The 17,417-nt window shown below is 36.2% G+C and overlaps 1 protein-coding gene across 2 annotated transcripts in view; it reads left to right on the top strand.

Moving 5' to 3' along the window:
* DENND4A (DENN domain containing 4A) overlaps positions 1–17,417 on the top strand; it is a 54,471-nt gene that overhangs the window by 14,211 nt on the left and 22,843 nt on the right. For both annotated transcript variants that reach the window (XM_069866377.1, XM_069866378.1), the window contains 11 exons: positions 316–565; positions 2,644–2,713; positions 4,229–4,398; positions 5,098–5,339; positions 7,597–7,663; positions 10,524–10,582; positions 11,246–11,390; positions 11,967–12,142; positions 13,711–13,811; positions 15,668–15,886; positions 16,139–16,284. In XM_069866377.1, coding sequence (XP_069722478.1) covers positions 316–565; positions 2,644–2,713; positions 4,229–4,398; positions 5,098–5,339; positions 7,597–7,663; positions 10,524–10,582; positions 11,246–11,390; positions 11,967–12,142; positions 13,711–13,811; positions 15,668–15,886; positions 16,139–16,284 — 1,645 coding nt within the window. The remainder of the gene's footprint in view (positions 1–315; positions 566–2,643; positions 2,714–4,228; positions 4,399–5,097; positions 5,340–7,596; positions 7,664–10,523; positions 10,583–11,245; positions 11,391–11,966; positions 12,143–13,710; positions 13,812–15,667; positions 15,887–16,138; positions 16,285–17,417) is intronic.

Genomic DNA, 17,417 nt, shown 5'->3' with positions numbered 1-17,417 from the left:
GAAGGGGGTTGTATGATGTTATTAGGATCAGCCAATGAATATTTAATAGAATTGAAAATAACACTATTTTGCAGCAAATAAAATACTTAAAAGCAATTATGCATGAGGAGACCTAGTATAGTTTTATCACAAAGCTTTTCTATTACAATGCAGTTTGATACAATGTGACCTGAACTTGGCAGTAAAAATGTTTTGATCAGAGATGACACAAGAGCTGTTGTTAAACCAGTGCTATTCAGTTATAAATCTTAGTATAGAATTAGTATTCAAAGTGTTAAAAATGTCTTCTGCTTTTGTTCATCCCATTCTAACTAGGGTTTTATATGATGGGAAAGAAAGAGTAAAGCAAGGCTGTGAAATAATTCATACTACTCCGTATGGTCGGCCTGCCAATATTAGTGGCAGTGCCTCATCGCAAAAAGTGTACATCACTTACCGAAGAGCATCTGAAAACATGACACAAAACACGCTAGCTGTTACAGATATATGTATAATCATACCAAGTAAAGGAGAAACCCCTCCACATACGTTCTGCAAGGTTGACAAGAATCTTAACAACAGTATGGTAAGGTTCATTATCTGGATTTTGAACACTTGCTGTTGAATGATGTTATATTTGTGGAGTATTTGTGACAGCTCTCAGAGCACTTGGTGAAAAGTTTTGAAAGATAAATGAAATCTTGGAAGAGTTTGAGGATTACATATCTTGGAACGAGTCTTTTGGGAAGTCTTGGACGAAGCAATCTTCTTAGTGCTGACTTAGAAATGCTGACTTCAGCAGCTTTGGATTAGTCCTGAGAAGCTGTTGCATCACCACGTGTATAACTGGAGGTTTTACAGACGTGACTGTTTCTGACACTGATTTTACTGTTGTGATGGGAATTCTGTGTCTAACAACTGCCTTCTGTTTTGTTTTTACTCTCCCCTGTTACCTACAATGCTATTTTAAAATTCTATTTTAAATTGTTAAAAATGCTATTTTTATCATTCTCCTCAGTTGTTTCACAAACTTTAGAGAAAGACAGTTGTGTGTGAGCGATGTTGGATGCTGTTGACTGTAAGCCTGTTTAAATGATTGGTACAGTCCCAGTCACTTGGAACTCCTGAAATATGCAAGTGTCACAGCACTTTGTTTTGCAGAACTTAGTATTTAGAGGTCTCCTGATCGAAACACCAGCCCTATAGGGACATGGAATCACAGAATGGTTTGTGTTGGAGGGACCTCAAAGCCCGTCCAATTCCAACCCCCCTGTCATGGGCAGGGACACTTCCCACTGGACCAGGCTGCTCGAAGTCCCATCCAGCCAGGCCTTGAACACCTCCAGGTAGGAGCCATCCACAGGTTCACTGGGCAGCCTGTGCCAGTGCCTCACCACTCTCATTGTGAAGAATTTAAAATCTGATATAAGTCTTTCCCCTTCCAATTTAGAGCCATTCCCCTTTCTCCTGTCACTCCATGCTCTTGTAGAAAGTCCCTCCCTAGCTTTCTCGTAGACCCCTTCAGGTACTGGAAGGCTGCTATGAGGTCTTCCCAGAGCCTTCCCTTCTCTAGGCTGAATAACTCAAACTCTCCCAGCCTGTCCTCATAGCAGAGATGCTCCAGCCCTCAGATCATCTTTGTGGCCTCCTCTGGATCTGTTCCAATAGTTCCACGTCCTTCTTATGTTGGGGATTGTAGAGCTGGACACGGGACTCCAGTGGGGTCTCACGAGAGAGGGTCAGTAACAGTCAGTATGCTGATGAGCCTGCTGACCACATGTGGGTAGTATCATGCAAATTGATCATGGGAATTGATCAAGACTTGTCTTTAAATAAATGCCTGTAGACATTAACAAATTGATTTTTCAGTTCTACCAGTCCCTGTATTGACTGGGTTATGGGAGTGCTGTCTTATGGAAATTGCTGTTGCCTTTCTTCTATCCCTAAAAGCTTTGTGTGCCTTCAAAGGATGCCGGTCTCTTCCATTCTGTGGCTTTTTATGTTCTTTAGTCTCATGTCCAGAAATTGAGAACTTCAAAAGTATTTAAAAACATCAGCAATACCAGAAAGGAAATTGATGTTTAGAAGCTGCAAAAGCTATTCTGTTATTCTGTAGCATTTCATAGTATGAAATCACAGATGGAATAAGGAATTTGGCTTAATGTGATTAAAATAAAGATACTGGATCAAAAGAAAATTGTCCACACTCGTGTGTGTGTATAAATGTGTGCATGTATGTGTGATTGTCTGTCTATATACACATTGAAGCCAAAAGTTTAACAAAATTGAGAAATGTTTAAATATTTATAGGGATGACAATTGTACTTGAAATCCTGTAGTTGTGTTAACAAATGTCTTGGAGAAGAATTTATAGATGTGATGGTTTGATCTATAAACCAGCTCTGGTTTAGAGGTCAGGCTGAGGCTTGCTATGGGTTCATTAGGTCAGAGCGAACAGTACTTTTCTTTCAGTTATCTGTTTGTGGCTGTTGTCACACAGAGCAGTGAAGCAGGCCTACAGTTCTTACATGTTAGTGCTCTATGGTTTTGTGTGTAGATTATGATTCTTTGTAAACAAGGAGGAGGAGGTTTTCCTTAACTCTATTCTGTTACGTCCTTTGTTATAATTCATTGTGTAATCCAATAATTTCTTTTGTTTTACAGTGGGGTTCAGCAGTATATTTATGTTATAAAAAATCAGTGGCAAAAACCAACGCCATATCATATAAAGCTGGTATGTAACTACTATTTAGCTTTTTTATCTTCGATTCAGGATGTACAGACTTACTTATAATGTAGAATTATTTGACAAAGACACTGTCTTGGCATTATCCAAAAAGGAGTCTTTCACTGGAGAAAATTACTTTAAAATAATGCTGTAAAATAAGCATTACAATTCTATATCATGACTATTTTGTTTTAAAATTTGCTTTTAATTGGAAGCTTAGCTGTGTTTTGATAGGTTTCTACAAACCTGTGTGTCTCCCACCTCTGTTTTTTTTGCTGATAACTGTCTGTTAAGGATGTGTGTGTATACACAGAAGAAAATGCCACAAAAATTATTTGATTAATTTTTATGATCACTTTCTCTAGGAAACATTTTGAAGAATACTCCAGACTTCCATGCTGCCCCGAATATAAGTGGCATTGAGCTATTTATGTATTTTTGGATTGTGTGTCATCTTTATGTTGTTTTATTTATAAGACAGCATTAGATTTGCTATAGCTCTGATGAAATGTGTTGGGTTTTCTTTATTTATAAACCCTTGACTTTGCCAGTCATGAGGATGATTCAGACTTAAGCTTTAATTCACTTATATCCCTTTGAGATGCTGCTGTCTGTAAACAACAGTTGTTTAGGACTAACTAAAAGGGGGTCAATAAATTTTTAAATAAATAAGGATTTTAAAAGACCTCATGTCTTGTAGTAGCTTGCACAAAATTTGGTTCCTGGGGGGGAACCCACTGTCCTTCTTAATTATCAGGTTTTATTGCTTATGAATATTTCACCATATCTTAGAAAAGAATGTGTACTGCTTGTGTTTTCTAGTGCAGAGAAATCCTAAATCCCTAATCATGCAGTATTCATTCTCAGTTGGGAGTCCCCTGGCTTCACAATAGGAAAGGATAGCTTGCTACAGCTGTGTGATATAATTGAAGACCTGCATGTTAAGAGCCTCTGCTTTGGAGCTTCGTGTTTTACAGCTATGTTTCAAATCAAGTCTAAACTTGTCAGTCTGATGGCAGTCAGCTGAATCCTCAGCTGAGATGGATCAGCATAATTAATTGGTTTGATTCTATTGATATCACAAAAAATAATCCAATATCAAACATATTTTTTTTCAGGAAACTTGTTGGCTAGAACCAATTGCTTTCATAATTGAAAACATCAGTCTTATTTCTCAGTTATTCAAGGGACTATTTTTTCAGCTGTATTTTAAATCTTCACTCATACTAGTGATGAATGTGAGCCATTATAATTGTTATAACACAACCCGCAAACAGTAAAAGATAAATATGAGTGGTTCCTAGAATAGTCAGTAGGTCTTCAGCGTTGTAGTCAGGTGATTTCTCCGTAGGTCTCAGAAGCATGCTGTGCCTGATTATTTACAGCTTCTGTTTACTCATCTTCTGAGGTTCATGTATGCTGATATATGATTTTTCTGGGCATGTATTTACAGAATGAGCTATTACAAACACATTTGTGCTGTTCTTTTCGTAACTGCCTCTTTACAAATTGCCTTCATAGGTTTAATATGCAGATATCCTGAAGAAGATTATGAGTCATTCCCATTACCAGAATCTGTGCCTCTTTTTTGTCTGCCTATGGGTGCAACAATTGAGTGTTGGCCATCTAACAGTAAATACCCTCTCCCAGTTTTTTCTACGTTTGTATTAACTGGAGCTTCTGCAGAAAAGGTACTTTGAAAGCTTAAAAAAAATTACTGTTAATAATTTAAGTTAAAAGATTTGGTTGTTCATCTTTTCAGGATGATGATGGTGACGATTCATAATTTCACAGACAAACTTGAATCCATTTGTTTGGGCTTAATTCAAAGACTGCTTTAAAGAGTGGCTTGCATTTATTTCACTGCTAGACTGTTGAGAATATAAACCTCTACTTCTTTTTTTTCCAAGCATGTTAGCCTTTGAAACTACAAAGCTATAAAAATTCTGACTGCATGTACGTGCAAGTATACTTCTATTGCAAGCATAGAAATGACCTTGCATGTATAAACTTGTTCTGAAAAGTAAATTAGATGTCAGAGGAATATGGCTTTGAGTTGCTTATAAAGGACTCCTTAAAGAGCTTTAAAGGCGATTGTAAGGGTAATTCACTGTGGTTGTACTGTATATAATCATTATTTTTCTCTCATTTAAATCGTTTCACAAATTAATTTTTCTCATATGACATTATGTGTTTTAAATAAAGAATAGACAGTCTGGATTTTCACAGCTAGAAGAATGTTCTGCAGTAAGTTGTTTCAAAAGATGGTGCATGAATGTAACTTTTTAAACAGTAACATAAACTTGATTTTCCTTGCATGTTTGGAGTTTTAGATTGCTTTGAAGATTGAGGCAGATTTATTGACTTGAAATCAACTCTGCTGTTTGCAGGTATATGGTGCTGCTATCCAGTTTTATGAACAATATCCTGAAGAGAATCTCACAGAGAAGCAAAAGTCTCAGCTGGGATTAGCAGCTGCTGTTGAGAGCAAGTCAGATGCATGCAGAACAGTTCAAACAAATAAATGCATCTGTCTGCTCTCTCACTGGCCTTTCTTTGACGCTTTCAAGAAGTTTCTTACCTTTCTGTATCGCTACTCCATTTCTGGTCCACACGTTCTGCCCATTGAAAAGTAAGTGATTTCAAAAATTCGTAACAGTAGTCTCCATTGATGAGAGCTCTTTTTTACTTCTAAGTTTCCTATAATATTCTTTTGACTTAAGTAATCAAACATTAAACGTAATGGATACGCTAGTTTAAGCACTTTTTGCCATTGATTAAATGTATCTTTACGTTTCTGTAAAAGCTTAGATTTTTATTTGTGGTTTAAGTCCTGCAAAGGTATCTCTGAAAGCCTTTTTTCATTAGCTTTGTAGTCTTTATCATGGTGATTAGAAGGAGCAAGGTTATAAATCCTTTCTTAATGTTGTGTATATTAAGTTAAAATGAAATATGTAGTTTTTCATTTTTTCAAATGCCCATTTGTTGTGAAATGAGAGATAATAATGCAGGATTGATTTTTTTTTTTTTTTTTTTTTTGCACTAGTAATCCTCCTCTGTTTCTGATAAATAAACTTTTTTTTTCTTATGTAAAGGATTTCACATTTTGAAATGCAGAAGTCTTTACATCCTGGAAGTGGTCGATATCTGTAATTGATGTGTAATACTAGTTAACATCTCTAGGCTAACATAATTTTTTAATACATCAGGTTTAAAATGCAGTACTTGCCATTTTATTTTATTATGTATCAATCTTTTCTGCTTAAACTTCAGTATTAAGTTTGAGGAGACTGACTTTGTGAATTAAGCAGTTTTTGTGATTGTTTATCGACTTCATTGTTCCACTTTATTTACTATACTTGTTTTAAAATTCTGATGTGGAGTGAAAAGATTCTTATTCTAAACTGAGGATTATTTTTAGGTTTTGAGTTTTAGGATTGAATAAAATTAGAAGTAAATATAATAAATATTTTCTTAATTTTGATTTTACACATTCATTTGCTTATTTTGATATCTCTGATTTATAAGCTGACTGATCAATTTACTGTGGATAATTTAAATATAGCTGCACTGCATTGCATTAAGCTAATATAGTATCTAGCCTAGTTTCTTTGGCTATTTTAATGATGAAAGTCATCTGTGCCATACATGTGTGTTTGAATATTTCCAGTCAGCCCTGTTTCTGCAAGCAGCGGGCTTTTCCCTTGATGTTTGCTGCATGGTCCACATTTCTGCTGCCAATTCATACACTAGTAATAAAGACAAAACCCCAAATCCTGTATCAGCCTGGTTCCTTTCCTGCTCTCATTGTCATGTGGCTGCACAGCGCTGATGCTGACACAAGGGACATCAGTTGAGGAGTGGAGAAGAGGAGGCACAAGACTGCGTCTGGTTAATGCCAGTTATGGGATTATAGAACTGTAACAAAATTAAAGCTTAGCACAAATACAAAAAATTAAAAACACAGCATAAATGCTTTGGAGGTTTTTGCATAATATGCGGCTAGTTTGAAATATGTGTATGAAATATATGGTTTGGATTCATAGCTTTATAAAACATTTCTTCTATATGAATCAATGTTTCTTTGTGAGCTTATCTGAACTGCATCAAAATTTGGTTGGTTGTTGCTTTGTAGTAATGGTAAGAGTTGCAGAAATCACAGTAAAGGCTGTGCTGTAGCATGCAGTTGGTGATCGATTACCTGTTTCTCACTGAGTTTCTACTGATCGCATGTAGTTTCTTTTCATGTGAAGTGTGTATTACATGGATCTCCTCCTATTTTAGAACTTCTGTTAAATATAAAGAATTTATAAAAATAAGAACTTTGTCAACTTGTAAAAGCATTTTTCTGTGTTTCTAGTATATAAAGAATATTTGACACTTTCTTCATCAGAAATCTTACATAACATTTTGTATTTGGACAGGAAGGAAAAAGGTGAATGTAATGACTTGCATTGATACTCAACTGAATGTTCTTGGCAAATAACTGGTGCTAGTGTCTGAGGAGATGTGCTGTTTCAAGGCAGTCTCGTAAGCTTGATTGTGTATCACTATAGCATTTTACAAGCATCAGTATTTCTACTTTACAAACATTATTTTTTTTTGTTAAAAAAAAAAAGGCTCCTTGTAGTTTTTCAGTCTCACAAACCAAGCTTGTGGTCTGAAAGATAATCTGGCTTGCCATTGTGGTGGTCACTTGCAGTAAAATAGGTTTTCAAGGTCAGAATATCCCTGTTGGAGTTGGGGGTTATTTTTTTGCTGCCTATCTTCTGAATAAATATGTGCCATTTTTATATAACAATATTTTTTACCGGCCATGATTTTTGTCCTGAGGTAAAGCAGTTTAAACTTACCATTTCTACTGAATCAGTGTTTTTCTTTTCCTCTAGGCACATTTCCCATTTCATGCATAAAGTTCCTTTTCCATCCCCTCAGAGGCCAAGAATTCTAGTTCAGGTAAGTGTAGATTTCTTCTTAATAGCTATGTCTTAAGTGAAGTCAAAACAGCTGATGACCAAGTTAGTAAATAGAAAACAATTTTTATGTCCAACTCTTTCTTTTTTTTAAATTCATACTTAGTTTTACAGATCTCTCACCATTCTGTTTCCAGTTTAGCTAAGGACTTCAATGAGGTATTACAAGATACTGGTTAGTGAACTTGGAACTTTAATTTCCATGTACTTAAAAAAAAAAAAAGAAACTCTGCAAAGTTGATATCTGGTTTGACTTTCACAATAGCTTTTGAACTATTTTCTTCTTGCTATTGTATGAAGGCTGAGTGTGAAATAAATAACATTTAAGCCAGATGTGAAGCATGTTTCCATGATTACTCATTTTCCCAAAGGACTTGGTGCTGTCCTCTACATAATGGATAACTCTTAGTGAAAACTGCAAGAGCCATCCACATTCAGCAGAGGCACACTTTATCAAATGCAACTTACTCTGGCCTAGCTGCAAGACCTACCATATTTTAATGTGTGAGAGTGAAATAGTATAATTGCTAGAGTTAGGTTACTCATTCTTTGAAATTTCCCCCATGTCACTGTTGATAGGAGAGAACAAATCACTGTCTCAAAGACTTGTTAGTTATTATTGAATCTTCAGGGTTTTTTTCCCTTGTAAGAGGCAAAATGCCTCGAGACCTGAGGAAATTCTGTTGCTAAGAAAAGATGACAGAGAACTATAAGTGAGTTTAGGGAAAGACATGTCATGTTTTTCAGTCTGAATTTTGAGGAAACACTGTTGAAGTATCCATGGGTGCACATCCCAGAACAAAGTCTTACGACCTAGATGTAAGCAACGTGAAATTATGCCTGTAAGACCTTATTTTCAAAATGCTGTATGTGTCAGGGTAGTACAGCTATAGTAGCTGCTAGTACAGATGAAGAACACACTGCTTTTAAAGTAGGCAGGGATAGTTGAAGCCTGTGAATAAGCACATCCTTCACCTGTGATTTTATTCAGTGCATTATCTAAGGTCTTTTCCCAAATATAATGTGGGAAATGCCTGTATTGTTGGTCACAAGCTTTTAGGATTCCATTTCATTGAAGAAATAATTTCTCTCTGAAGCTTGTTAATATAAAACAGGCTAGTCTTCTGCTAAATAATTAGCAGAGCAAATCCTTCTGAGTTGTGTTGCTGTAGAGTGTCTTGCAAGTACCTATATGCTTTCGGAAAGTGAGACAGTGTATATTTTAGTAGCTGCATGTGTGCCAGTCTGGATGAATAACCCATTCTTGGCTCTTCCTTAGCATTTGTTACAAGTGAGAGATAACATGGCTTGTCTGACTTTTGAATTTCAAGGAAATTATAGCTATTAGTAAAACATCAAGAATGTGACAGATTACATTTTACAACTTTAATTGTTGATAGGTTGTTTCTGATCTGAAATCTCCTGGATTCCATTCTGTGTCCTACATCCCCTTGTAAATGCAGATGATTCTGTTCTAATGATGCATTCACAACCTGCAAACCCCAAGAGCATATGGAGTAATGTAGTTATGTGTTTCTCTCTCTGAAGAACGCGGGCAGTAAGTGCCCCTTCTGCCAAAGGGAGGTGTGCTCTTTGAATAGATGCTTGATTGTGTTTATCTGCTTTTTCTGATACACAAAAGTCATAGGACATTAGGCTGATGTGTCCTTTCTGAGGGTGGTTTATGAAGGTTACCTCAGGCTAAAAAAAATAAGGTCTTTGAATTCTTTCACTGCACAAGATAATGGTGGTAGTTGTCACAAGGTAACTTACTTGAAGACAAATCTAGCATGTAGAGCGGTGCAGCCATCCTCATTTGTCATTGAAGCTAAATGTAGCATCAGCCTTCAAAAGCTGTTATGTGAAATATGCAGTAAATAGGCAGTATTGCATAGGCACTTGTTAACATCGAATGTTTTGTGTGTCTGTCCAGACGCAGTATTAGGTGACTTAAGGCTTCAGCATTTGTATTTCTAATTAATCTTGTCTTTTTTGTCTGACTGTCTGCAGTGGGTCTAAGGTGAAGCATACTCAAAAGCTACTTCAAAAAGTGAAATGTTAATATAAGTTGTCTGAACTTGCAGCTTAGTTGTCCAAGATACTGTGACTTCAGTGAGTTACTGCTTGTCCTTTTATGTATGCTTCTGTACAACTGATAGCAAAGGCAAGACCGCTTAGCAGGGAGGATTAAGCTAACTGGTATCTTGTTACCTTGAATTTACCAAAGCTGAAAACATCAGTTGAGCTTTGATAAATTGTATTCTTGTACTCATTTAAACCCTCCTATTTATGCTGAGCATATGAATGATTTCTCCTGAAGTCATGAAATGTGAATTGATAGCATCTTTGTATTGGATCTTCAGCTACTGCAAGTTTTGAAGATTCTATCAAAGCTGAACTCTGGCGTTTCTACCAGCTAAGAGCTTAATTCTCATGTCTTTTGAAGACAATGTTACTTTACATTACGATCTGCCATCTCTCCCTTTCATGCCTGTTATCCATCTCCTTCCTCCTAAATCCAAAAAGTATCACCCCCCGCCTCTTAATATATTTTTTTTTTTTTTTTTAGTATTAGCTAGTTTAAATTCCTCTTCATGAGTATACAATATATTCAGTTCTGACCAAGAAAGGAAGATTGTGCTTTGTGTGGTTTATAGTTTTACTAAGAGATAGCAAAGCATAGCATTGCACACCACTTCTTGTGGTGCTATACAGCTGAGATACATGAAGTTAAACCTAGTTGAAATTTAATATTTAGATGTTCTTTGCTATAATTGTATAATTTAAAAAAATACTTACAAAGTTCAGAATAAAAAGAATGTTTACTAAAACCTTTTTTTCAGCTATCTCCACATGATAACCTGATTCTTAGCCAGCCTGTGTCATCACCCCTTCCACTGAGGCAAGTAGCTGTATCTTCTGTTTAATTGTGAAATGTCTTCTGATTTATGTTGTGGAAAAGATTTAGTATTTTGAGTTGTAGTTGTGCCAGTTAACTTAACTTGTCTGTTGCCTTTTGTAGATGGTGTACTTGAAGCTTGTTTGTGATTAGAACTGTACAAGTGTACATTCTTGATGAACAGTATCTGTGCTTTTTCAAATAACTCTTAGTGATCCCTGAGGCAGAATACAGATTGTTAGATCCTCCTAGGAGATGGTACCTGGGCTCCCAAGACAGAGCAGCTTTTGTATTGCAAGGTAGTGGAGGGAATTCTGTGGCTGCATTAACTTTCGTGTCTCAGTGCAGGAGAATGATTAAATAAATGTGTTTTGTTTCCTTGTAAATTCAAAATTTCAAAAAGAAAAGTCACCATGCATGTGTCCTGAAAATAGCATGGATTGATTGAAAAGTCTTGAGGAATCATGGATGCTATTGTAAAATAATCACTTTCTACTGAACAATGAAGTGTACCAAACAGTCCGTCCCACCATCTTCTTTAAAAGAAAGATTTTTCAGGTCTACATTTATAAAATGCTACTTTAATGCCTTATTTTCTATTTTGTTATTGAACATTTTGTTTTACAGTCCCTTGTGACTTACTGGTGTGTTTATATTCTGTAACAGTGGGGGCAAGTTTTCTACACTACTTCAGAATTTAGGACCTGAAAATGCAATAACTCTACTTGTATTTGCTGTGACGGAACATAAAATTCTCATCCATTCGTTGCGACCTTCTGTCCTTACCAGTGTGACAGAGGCATTAGTCTCTGTAAGTAATGTTTTTTTTAATCATACACCTGTATGTGGGAAAAAAAGAATGATTTTTTTTTTTTAGATAAAATCTGAAATTAGTGGTAGTGCTATTAGCTTTAATGGTTACTTAAAACCAAAAATAAAAATAAAGATCATTAGAGAGAAAAAATAACATTGCAAATATTATCTCACAAAGACAAAAATGAAACTGTTGTTGGTTCTTTGTCTGTGAATATTGCAAATAAGCACATTGTTTGTCATCACAATGCACTAAATAAGAGTTCTTCGTATTCCCAAATAGCACTGTATTCTCATGCTGAATTTTAAATGCATTTTTCCTACCTCTTCTCTAAGCATTGTTTTGGTGACTCTGCATTATAGAGTCTATTATACTGAAGAGCTTTTTCCTGAAAATTAAACAAATTGAATTTTAAAGATTTAATTTGATAATCTGACTCTAGATTTTCAGTAATAATTATCTGCCATGTTAAATAATTTTGAAGTGGCAGTTAGTGAAATGTGGTTTATACTTGCATAGACTGTGTTATTGTAGACATTTAACCTATGGTTTTGTCTCTGTATGCTTTCAAAGATGATCTTTCCCTTCCACTGGCCTTGCCCGTATATTCCTCTCTGTCCCTTGGCACTGGCAGATGTTTTAAGTGCACCATGTCCATTCATAGTGGGAATTGATTCAAGGTATTTTGATCTCTATGACCCTCCACCAGATGTTAGCTGTGTTGACCTAGATACCAATACAATTTCTCAGTAAGTATTTATTAACACCTTTTCTTCCATGTTATGTTTTTTTGCTTCCTGTTTTCAAAGACAAAAACTAGCTTTTTGGCAAAACTCTCTCTCTCTGTGCATTTTAAAACTCTGAACTTTCTAATCATAGAATAGTTTGGGTTGGAAGGGACTTTAAAGATCATCTAGTTCCAACACCCCTGCCATGGGCGGGAACATCCCACTAGATCAGGCTGCCCAAGGCCCCATCCAACCTGGCCTTAAACACCTCCAGGGATGGGGCATCCACAGCTTCCCTGGGCAATGTGTGCCAGGGCCTCCCCACTCTCGTAGTGAAGAAATTCTTCCTTATGTCTAGTCTAAATCTGCCCCTCTCCAGTTTATACCCATTGCCCCTTGTCCTGTCACTACAAGCCTTTGCGAACCATCCCTCCTCAGCTTTCTTGTAGCCCCTTCAGGTACTGGAAAGTCACTCTAAGGTCTCCTCAGACCCTTCTCTTCCCCAGGCTGAACAACCCCAACTCTCTCAGCCTGTCCTCATAGCAGAGGTGCTCCGGCCCTTGGATCATCTTTGTAGCCTCCTCTGGACCCATTCCAACAGCTCCATATCCTTCTTATGTTGAAATTCCAGAACTGGACACAGTACTCCAGATGAGGTCTCACAAGAGAGGTAGAGAGGGGCAGAATCACCTCCCTCAGCCTACTGGCCACGCTTCTTTTGATGCAGTCCAGGATGCGGTTGGCCTTCTGGGCTGCAAGTGCACGTTGCCAGCTCATGTCAAGCTTCTCATCAACCCCCAGTCCTTCTCTGCAGGGCTGCTCTCAATCACATCATCCCTGATTCTGCATTGAAATTGGGGATTGCCCTGACCCAGGTGTAGGACCTTACACTTCACCTTGTGCAACATCATGAGGTTCGCACAGGCCCACTTCTCCAGCCTGTCCAGGTCCCTCTTGATTACATCTCATCCTTCTGATGTGGCAACTGCACCATTCAGCTTGGTATCATTGGCAAACTTGCTGAGCATGCTAGACTGAGAGAGTCTGGAGGTTTGCTGGTGCCCTCTGTTGACAAAGAATGCTGTAGTTCTTCTTGTCATGATAATGATATAGTTAAGTCCAACTCTATGCACCAAAGACAAAGCACTTATTATATCAAATTGATTTAAGGTTACTATGAGCATTCTAGTCATTATCTCCATCCTAGTTTAAGTAATTACACCTCAGAACGTAACATGTGGTAGCTGCTTGTGCAGTGGCAGGTGCTTAATACTATTAATCTGACTTTAATGAGTTCTAAGTGGATTGATTTTAATGCTAAAGTGTGTGGCTGCATGACCATCATCCTGAAATATGGGGCACGGTTGTATGACTGTGATCAAATCTCCATATAACAAACCAAGTTTCACTTTGTTGGCTAGTTTTGAATCCTTCTCAGTCCTGTTTAATAGAGCAAAGCGTGTATGTTCTCCTGTATCCCTGGTGGAGTAGAAAAATCCTCTTAATAGTTGTATATATCCACATGTTCCAGTGCATACTCATACTGTTGGTTTGGTTTTTGTTTGTTTGTTTGTTTTTTTTCCTTCCAGAACGGGAGATAAGAAAGCTATTGCATGGAAGATCTTACCAAAGAAACCTTGTAAAAATCTGATGAACACGTTAAGTAATTTATATCAGCAACTGGCAGAATGTGAGTGGGAGAGTACAAAATAAGATTCACATTAGATATAATATGCCACATTAACAGATAAATATAGCTAACTAAATTCATTCTTATATAACCTGTTGTGCTAACCATGATGTTTTCATACAGTATGGGAAAATCTTTAAATCCAGAGATTAGAATCCTTGTGTAGGGGCTTTTGGGTTGAAGAAGACTCGTATAAGGCAGTGCTCAATAGATATCCGTTTGTGTTTGTTATCCTAATATCAAAAAAATGCTAAGCTTTTATACAAAGGGAATTGTAAAGCAAAGAGCAGGCCAGGACCTAATAAAGATCTTTGGTTTATCTTCAAAGCCTGCTCAAGTCTGCTAATATTTTGACAATTGAGATAACTGTCATTTGTACTTCACCTAAAATTTTAAGATGGAAGTAATAAATTGGGGTTTTAAGCACAATTGATGGACATTTTGAAGAAAAAATGATTGTTGATAGAATCCTCAAATATTGCAGAGCAAGGTATGTTGAACATCGATGTGAGAAAGCAGAAAAATGGATAGGGATAATGCCAGTGAAATTCTTTAGAACAAAACATTTGGAAATATAAATATAAAGCTGATGTGCTTGGGCATCATTGCTGATAGGCTTTTTAAAGTGGGAAAGAAGTCCATCAGCACACTGACATTACTTGTCTGTTTACAAGATGATTTTCATAGACATTGGAGGGAGCCTTAATGAGCAATAATGCAATTGTAAAATTATTTCTGTGGCAGGGACAGCAAGTGGTTAAGACATAAATCAGAGTATGAAAGGGATGGTGTAGATCAACACTACATGGTTGAGAAATAAGTATCTTGAAAATGTCTGAGGTCTTTGTAATTATCACCTGGATTTAGGGCACTTTTTTTGTAAAGGCTGTTTACATCTTCTTGGCTATTTAATCTTGTTCCAGTTAGGATGTCCAAGAACAGAATTGTATTGGTATGTGCTGCACAAGAAAAAAATGGTTAAAATTGTCTGTTGCTTCAAAATTTTTGCATGTTTTACCATGAGGTTTTCTTTAGAAAAATATTTAAACCTTGTGTTCTCTAAATTCTATAAAAACAGTGATGCTAATCTCTAAGCCATTTGCTCTATAATAAGAATTTAACCATGATATCAGTATAAGGTTGCTGTAATTATGTTCTGTGGAAAGACACTAATGAAACCATCTTTTCATTTTTTTAGGCATTATTAGAATGTTACCATACCCTGTGTGTTAGCTAGGATTCTAATGCCTTTAAAATACTGATGCAAGCATCTACTTTAAGAATAGAGATTTTGCTGGGTTTTTATAAAAATGCCTGCTTTCTCTCCCTGTGTTGTGTTGCTTTGTGTTTTGATAGCTCCACTTTGCCAACAAGTGGTGTTTTGCCTGTATATATAGGTCTTTAATATGTATAGTCTGCTTTTTGGGAACGCTTTGAAATGAAAGGCACTGTTTAAATAAACAGTAATACACATACACCCTTCATATGTTTGTCCCTATAATATGCTGCTTTAATCAGCTCTTGTATAAATTTTCACATGTTTCTACAAATGGCTTTTTTTGAGGGCTTTTTAAAGCTCTGTCCATGCTGATTCTCTCTGTTGCTGTATTAACCAGTGTGCTGAAAAGGTAAATGTATCTTACATTTGGTATTATGCAGAGAGAGATGAGCTGCATAAGGTCAAGTTGAATCTGTTGTCCCTTGTCATGATTGAATTTAATAGAATATATCATATCTGTTCCAAACTTAATGGAGCTCAGTAATCAGTGATTCTTGTAGGATAAAGAGATTTTTTTTTTTTACCAGCATTGGAAAAAAAATAATGTGAAACATTATAATGTCGTTTCTGTTCACAGTGCAACAGAGACCAAGAGAAGATGCATTAATGGAATTAGGAATGAATGACTACGATTTTAATTCTGGGAAGAAATTGCATTTGTTAGATTTGGAGATCCAAGAAGCATTCCTGTGTTTCATGGCCTCAATACTAAAAGGTTACAGGTCTTACCTCAGGCCAATAACAGAGGCACCCTCTGAAACAGCCACAGATGCTAGTTCTCTCTTTGAACTACAAGGTGAAGAGCCATAAACTTGTTTTATGCATCTTAGTTAATTATTTTAGGTTCTCTCTTATTTAAAGAATTAAAAAACCCCCAAACATTTGCAGTGTTAGTGTTGTGAATGATGGCACAAAAAAAAGTACAGAAGTGCATAGTAGTGGCAAAGATTACAGAAAGGTTTTTGCTTGCTGGTAGAATGTATGTTGACTTTTGGTAAGGGCTCCTTTGTTTTAGGCTTTCTTACATGCTTCTACTTTTACTTCATAGGTTTCCTCAAAAGCCGAGATCGTTCACATCAGAAGTTCTACACATTGATGACCAAAACTCAGATGTTTATTCGCTTCATTGAAGAGTGTTCTTTTGTCAGTGATAAGGACACAAGCCTTGCATTTTTTGATGACTGTGTAGATAAAGTAAGCATGTCTTCGTATGCATATAGTTTAACTTCTGCTGTTGCTTACGTTATCTGATGTAGTACAAGTAGAATATATCACAAGTACAATTTTCTTTTTTCTAGTCACTACAACTTTCCATTTTCCTTTGACTTTGTTTGATTTTCAGCTTTGAATTCTTGAAAGTCTAAATATAGTATCATGAGAACAAATAAGACATTACCATTTTCATATGTATGCAAGCTTCTGAAATACTGGCCCATAGTGATAGGTGTAAATATTCCGACTATGAAGTAGAATCTTTGAGCTTCTTTATCAGAGAATTATATTCTGTAGATAAAATGACTAGCATTTTTATAGATCGTCTAATATTTCATGCAGCCATTTAAGAATGGGGTTGATGAGCAGCACACTGAAAGATATAAGGCAGTCTTGCTGGTTTTTAGTCGTTGTAAATAGAAGATTCCTTGACCTTTTTTTGGACAATGTGCGGACCATTTCTTTCTAATAGTAATTCTCTAGTTATGGGGAATTTTTAGAAGGCTTGTATTATAGGTAAGTGAAACTTATCTGTATAAATTCTCCTTTCATTCATACTGCTGATGTAAAACTGAATCTGAAACTGGATTGCTGATGTAAATATTTTAAATATAATGCTTGTATTAACACTTTTTTCTTGGATAAGAATTTTTTTCTAATGACCTTGCTACATTTCATATACATCGATATTTGATATGGGTTTCTTAACATCACATACAGACTTTGCGTAAACTGACATTTTTTTGTGGGTTCTGTTACTGTGTGTGTGTTGCAGTAAAGAATACCTTGCTATGTGTTGCCATGCTGTTATCTCATTTGTAATGAAGCGAAAGCAATTGTTAAGGATTATGTGTGACAAAGTGAAAGTGCAACAGAATCACAATTAGTGTTTTTCTTGAAATAAGCTTAGATCTTCTGCTGGAGCTCACAGAATGTTGGATTTTCCAGTTCAAAGTGGATTTCTTTTTTATTCTTCCATGGAAGTATCACTCAGATTTTAAAAAACCCTAAGATATTTATAAGACAGGTCCACGTTGCAGTGTTCAACACCATACTAAAGAACCAGCTTTTTAAAAAGTACTGGTGTATTACTTTTGAAAATTCATTGTATTTTG

This window comes from Phaenicophaeus curvirostris, chromosome 12 (genome assembly GCF_032191515.1).
Source record: "Phaenicophaeus curvirostris isolate KB17595 chromosome 12, BPBGC_Pcur_1.0, whole genome shotgun sequence".
Classification (NCBI taxonomy): Eukaryota; Metazoa; Chordata; class Aves; order Cuculiformes; family Cuculidae; genus Phaenicophaeus; species Phaenicophaeus curvirostris.
This window is presented reverse-complemented; position numbering and strand designations above follow the sequence as displayed.